This window comes from Pomacea canaliculata, linkage group LG3, assembly GCF_003073045.1.
Source record: "Pomacea canaliculata isolate SZHN2017 linkage group LG3, ASM307304v1, whole genome shotgun sequence".
Taxonomy (NCBI): domain Eukaryota; kingdom Metazoa; phylum Mollusca; class Gastropoda; order Architaenioglossa; family Ampullariidae; genus Pomacea; species Pomacea canaliculata.
The window spans coordinates 27,178,861-27,184,860 of NC_037592.1; the positions used below are offsets into that span (position 1 = coordinate 27,178,861).

Sequence of the window (6,000 nt, forward strand, 5' to 3'; positions counted from 1 at the left end):
GACCTAAAACAAGACAAAACTGAAATTATGCGACCTCAGGCTCGTTATTTATTCTACAAGCGGATACAGAATTTTTTAATCTTAAGAGAAGTCGTAAAAGTGAAATATTATCACCTCAAAATCTTGTATATAAGAACCTGTAGGACTCTATCTGAGTACACTGTCTACGACGACACTCAGTTTGCTTTGGGAACAGCATACAACTGCAACATGGTAGGTGTTTCCTTTTTTTCTTTGATTTTATTAGAATACAAGAAAACGGAAAATAATGTTACTGTCTCTGTTACTGTCCTTATAACCAACTTTGTCAGAGGGAACTTATGAAAGCGCTACAGTGTAGGGCCCTTAAGCCGCGGTCAGTAATCCGCAAAATGCTTGGATCCCAATTTTTTTTTTTTTTTGTTCTTTTTTTTTCTTTTTTCTTCTTTTTTTTTTTTTTTTTTGACACTGTGGATCGTACGGACCTGGACATGGCCTCTCAAACACTAGACAGGTGTTGACAACTCTCATTTTGGCATTTCGAATGTCGTTGATTGACATGCTATGCACTATCGCGGATTAAATATTTAAATTCTGGCTTGTAACTTCAAAGAGGCATTTATAGAAGATTAGTCATTTATTTATCGATAAACAATAAAATAACTCATAATGAAATTCAAATATTAATCTGTTTTATCCACGCTGTCTGCTTTATGGAGGCCGCCATTGTAACCGATTCATACCTTACAATGCTACAAAGTTAAGCGAAATGATTTTGATCAAAAAAAATTTTTTCATTATTTATTGCAATTTATGCATTATTAAACAGTATTTAAGCTGCGGACTAACTAAGCCACGGTTAAGCAGTTTGGATCTCAATCACCGCGGCTTAATGGTCCTACAATGTATTTGTTTAAAACGTATTCTTTGAAAAAAAATCTGATTGTCTGACCCAAAAGATTTCTTGTCAATGAAACCTTCAGAAAACAATTAGAACTGTTGTGGAAAATAACAAGTCTTCAAAATGGCTACTTCATTCTAATCCCACGGAAACCGACAGCATAATACCATGAGACAATTTTTGTTGTTGTTCATCATTGGTGTTGTTAATCTTAACTGCAGTTTTTTCACGGACGGTGCTCTCCCAGAGCAACACACACGTGACGTCCACGCGTTCTTTCGACAACACAAACAACATGGACTGATGTCCATGGGCTTCTCGTCTTTTACTGAAGAGTCCTCTGTCTACTTTTCTGTTCTTTTCTGCTTTCCTGTTTTGTTAAGCTGGTTCTGGATAAGTCTCCATAACACAAATCTCAGCGCCAGGAATGCTTTCCCCCACCCAATAACTCCTAGGCAGGTGCGCTGTCACACTAGCAATTACAAAAGCACGCAACTGCACGTATTCCTATGGAATCACAAATGCTGGTAGACACTTCCAAACTCTTTGGCCTGGACATTAGTCGAAACGTCGACAGGATGTTCGAGTACTCGTACGCCCGACCAGGGAAGAAACTCTAGGGCTCCACGGGTTGGTTCGAGCTATCCAGGCAGTCACCCCTGGGTGGGTCCGGTGTAGGGAGAAGTCTCGCTATCAGGCCCTCCCGTAGTTAGGGATCTGTCTTACTGGGTCCTCCACGGTCCCCAACATTAGTTCCTGTAACTTAATTACTAATGAGACTTTACCATTCACTACTACTATTAGTCTCCCTCGCGTTCTACTCATAATGTGATTTTTTAAAACTTAGCATCATCGTGACCACATATATCACAAGATTAATTAATGATTGAATTTCTTCGATATCAGGGGATTTCATGCTTGGCAAAAGGATAACAAAGAAAGCGGAAGTCTCTTGTGCTCATCTCAAGTTTCTACAAAGCAAACGAGAGAGTTCATTGCTCTATCTGCTAGTCTCCCCCTTTCTAGTTTTTAGCGTATCTCTGTGTCACTGTAGTCGCGATTTGTACACCACTGTCCTTGATAGTCACAATCTGTTTACTCATCTTGCAGAAGACTGCCATCGCTGTCCTTCTCTGTGCTTTGGTGGCTGGTACCATGGGAGGTTACCTCCTGGGAGGAGGTGCTGGCCTTGGCGGCTTGGTGAGTTATCTACTTTTTTTAAGTTTCTTTTAAAACTGCCCCCACCCCCATCCGACGTGTCTATCATTAGAGTAGTTTAAAAATTAGCTTATGGAATCAATTCAGTTTTGCAAACAATAACCCTGACGCTCAACATTTTTGGTGGAAGCTAAAGTCTGGGTAAAGAAACAGGTGGATTGTGAGCATGCTGATGATTTGACATTTCAGGGTGGAGCCGGCCTTGGTGGTAGCTATGGCGGCGGCTATGGCGGCTATGGCGGCTATGGCGGCGGGATTGGCGGCGGCTCTGGTGGCGGCTATGGCGGCTATGGCGGCTACGGCCGCGGATTGGCGGCGGGGATTGGCGGCGGATCTGGCGGCGGCTATGGCGGCTATGGCGGCTATGGCGGCTACGGCCGCGGGATTGGCGGCGGGATTGGCGGCGGCTCTGGTGGCGGCTATGGCGGCTATGGCGGCTACGGCCGTGGGATTGGCGGCAGCTCTGGTGGCGGCTATGGCGGCTATGGCGGCTACGGCTACTAGCCCAGTTTGGATTCCGAAGATGCCTATGGCTACACCACAAAGGATTAATTGCTCATCTGAATGCAATATATTTGTCTGCTCTGCTTTAATAAATACGTGGTGATCACATGTTCTTTGTTGTTTGCGTTATGACAGACTGAGTGATGCACGTCTGTTTTCAGACAATATTAGTAGTGCTTGTCCCTAGCAAAATGCAAGGATGTACTACTCAAGCATTCTCCTGACAAATGACACTTTCGATGTGTATTGACGCGTGCTTATGTAGAGAAAGAAAAAAAATTGGGAAAGAGGGAAAGAGAGAGACAATGGCAATGACAATGACAATTCTTTATCAAAGAGAGAGGCAATGTAAGCAGCGAGATCAGTGTTTAATCCCTCCTTTTCTCATATTTTTATTTGTCTATGAGAAGTTTATTCATATGATTCTAAATGTCTCTTACTGTATGTACTGTGTGTACTGTGTCTACTGTGTGCTCTTTGGGGAGCTCGATAAGAAAGCACAAAAATACCACAACATACTCATAACCGCTAAGCAGATACATGTTCACTCATGGCTCAGACAGTTCCATTCATTTGGCACGTACAAATAACAATATCCTGATGTGATGCAGTCCTCCTAACTCAGAGAACGACGAGTTCTTCTGCCAGATATCTACCTATCCCGGGTAGCCTTCTAGTCGCGTAGTCCTCACAAACACACACAACCAGCATCTTTTTACCAATCAACTAGAAAGTTCCGACAAGAGCAAGACCACACCCTACCTGATCAGCGATTACCCTTAGCCCTACCTACAGATGACGGGGTGAAGAAGAAAACTAATTCAGGTGTGCCAGGTGTAACAAGCCCTCGTATACATTTATTTCAGTCCACAGGCTGGATTTTGTTTTTTACTGTTTCGAGGATAAACAAGCAAAATAAAAATCTCAAGTCAAAATATGATTTTCTATCATTTAGGTATTCAAAAGTAACTGTCGAATGCATTTTGTAACCGGCTTTATACAGGTAATCAATTGGTGTTGTTTATTTCTATGTTGAGAATGACATACGAGCCATGCACTCTTTGATCTCATAGTTGGCAGTAACACTGTTTCATGCTGTATCTTTCAAAGACTAGCCCCCCTCTCATCCATCGCTCATAATGATTGCTAGAGACAACATTCACTGTCCTCTTCTTCTTGCACAAAATTTTATGATCGTCATCGTCGTCGTCATCATCGTCGTCGTCGTCGTCGATTAGAAAAACAGAGCACTTTCCTCCGTTTACAACACGACGGACTGGTACTCAATTCGGACTAAATGTACGAAATAAATATAAAGTATGGAGAATCTGCTTCACTTCTGACTCACTGACTTACCAAGAACAGGAGGAAGCCCGTCACGACTGATTAAGTCGATTCTGTACCCCCTTGCTGACAACCCCTCCCTTACTTCTCGTAAAACTCAAATTTCACGAGACTTGTGAGATAAAACAACTAGAATAATACAGTCTCAAGATCGTTATTTATTCTACGAGCGGATATAGAAATGCTTATGGCCACAAAAACCATAAACATGAAATCTTATTACCTCAAAATCTTGTATTTAAGAACCTGCATCAGTCTTCTTCATCACACCGTCTCTGCCGAGCTTTCTCGTCCGTTGTTTGATCAGCTCATAACTTCGACATGGTTCGTACTTTGTTCTTTTCTTTGTCTTTGTAACATTACAAGGAAACTTGAAAGAGTAGGTGGAAAGTCTAGACTGCCATATCTTGTTTTCTTTTCACTGTGACTAATTTATTTTGTATTTGTAAGTGTTAGGGTCAGCAGCCTAATTGTTACACACAAGACAATCTTCTTTTTTTCTGTCAAATGATTTTGATGATGGTTGTTGCTACCATTAGAATGACAACAGCAGACAATATCCTAGTTATTTTCTCCTCTTTTTTTTTCCAACCTCGTCATTGCTCTTAATTGTAGTGACTGTGAACATGTCCTTATACTGCATGTAAAACAGTTTTTGATGTCTTTTGTTGTGAGTTTGTTTGTTGTGCCTCTTTATTTCGTGATCGTGATCTGTATGCGACACCCCTTGACATCACAGTCTGTCACTTATTTTACAGAAGTCTGTCATCGCTCTTCTTCTCTGCGCCCTGGTGGCCAGCGCCATGGGAGGTTACCTCTTGGGAGGAGGTTATGGCGGTTACGGCGGTTACGGCGTCGGCCTTGGCGGCTTGGTGAGTTATATTGTTTTTTCTTTTTCATTCTTCCTTTCTTTGTTTAAACAGCTCTTATGGTCTTTTCTTGATGGTCAAGATTCTTTATTCTTTTCGCCATCATAGAGGGCAGTGGAGAATATGATAAGAATTACACGATTAGTAACATTATCTCACTATTATTGCTGAGATCTCTTTACCAATTTTAAATTACTAGCATCTATATTGTTATTTTATTTTCTATCACTATAAGCAAGTCTTACTCTCTCATTTCCTCTCTCTCTCTCCTTCTCTATAATTATTGTATCATTTATTACCAAAAATGTCTTCATCATTCACCACTTTCATTGTCATCTTCACACCAGTGTCGCCTCTTCTATCACAGTCACACAACCTCTCTATCTCACTCTTCACTCTTAACTCATTTCTAATAGTAATGCAATTTACTAGTTTTGATAAAACTTTCTTTTTCTTGGTGGATTTAGTACATTAGCCTGTTTAATATCTAATAGGAGGGTATGATCGTTTTAAATAATAAATTTACTACCTTGGAGGGCACAATACAGTTATTTAATTATATTGAACTTGCAAGAATTTGTCTACCAATTTTTTTGAAACATTCACAAGTGATTACTTAAATTTGTCTGATTAGCAAAGGTCTTCAAACACAATGTGTAAAAGAACTGAAGTTAGATATCCTCCATTAAATGCACAACATTCTTTGAATATGTTAAGCCTGCGGGCTCACATCTACCCTTCTTTTGAAATATTTACCTGTAGTGCTTAAATTTGATGATTGTGCAACGTCTATTTAAACCAAGATGTTCAAGAATAACTTTAATAGAACAGAGAAAAGAAAGGTTTAGAAATACATTGATTGCATCCCTTCTCGTAGTTAAAAAAAACGCTTGTTGAACACGATTTTGGTTTGAATTGGGAAGACCTTCATTTTCTGTTTTAGGGTGGTGTCGGCTATGGCGGCTATGGCGGCTATGGCGGCTATGGCGGCCGCGGATATGGCGGCTATGGCGGTCTTGGCTACGGAGCCGGTTATGGCGGTCTTGGCTACGGCGCTGGCTATGGCGGTCTTGGCTACGGCGGTCTCGGCTATGGCGGCTATGGCGGCTATGGCAAAAGGGGTTAAAATGTTTGAAAGCAATTGCCTATCCACTCTGATTAAATAAATACGTGGTGATCAGATGA

General features: G+C 41.1%; 1 protein-coding gene across 3 annotated transcripts; it reads left to right on the forward strand.

Moving 5' to 3' along the window:
* The first annotated feature begins 12 nt into the window (after positions 1-12).
* LOC112560078 (keratin-associated protein 19-2-like) lies at positions 13-6,000 on the forward strand. Of its 3 annotated transcripts, XM_025231652.1 has the most exons (4): positions 13-213; positions 1,991-2,080; positions 2,288-2,309; positions 2,451-2,714. In XM_025231652.1, the coding sequence occupies exons 1-4, from the start codon at positions 28-30 to the stop codon at positions 2,600-2,602; spliced, it is 450 nt and encodes a 149-aa protein (XP_025087437.1). In that variant the 5' UTR covers positions 13-27; the 3' UTR covers positions 2,603-2,714. The 3 variants fall into 3 exon arrangements, with proteins under 3 accessions (XP_025087437.1, XP_025087436.1, XP_025087438.1); XM_025231651.1 differs by lacking the exons at positions 2,288-2,309; positions 2,451-2,714 and adding an exon at positions 5,759-6,000; XM_025231653.1 differs by lacking the exons at positions 13-213; positions 1,991-2,080; positions 2,288-2,309; positions 2,451-2,714 and adding exons at positions 4,123-4,270; positions 4,705-4,818; positions 5,759-6,000.

What these genes read in the sequence shown, in the direction of transcription:
- LOC112560078 (XM_025231651.1), top strand. Translation starts at nt 28, where the DNA reads ATGCGACCTCAGGCTCGTTATTTATTCTACAAGCGGATACAGAATTTT. An exon ending in CAGCATACAACTGCAACATG is followed by an intron (nt 214 to 1,990) that starts GTAGGTGTTTCC and finishes CTCATCTTGCAG; the next exon opens with AAGACTGCCATCGCTGTCCT. An exon ending in GTGCTGGCCTTGGCGGCTTG is followed by an intron (nt 2,081 to 5,758) that starts GTGAGTTATCTA and finishes TTTCTGTTTTAG; the next exon opens with GGTGGTGTCGGCTATGGCGG.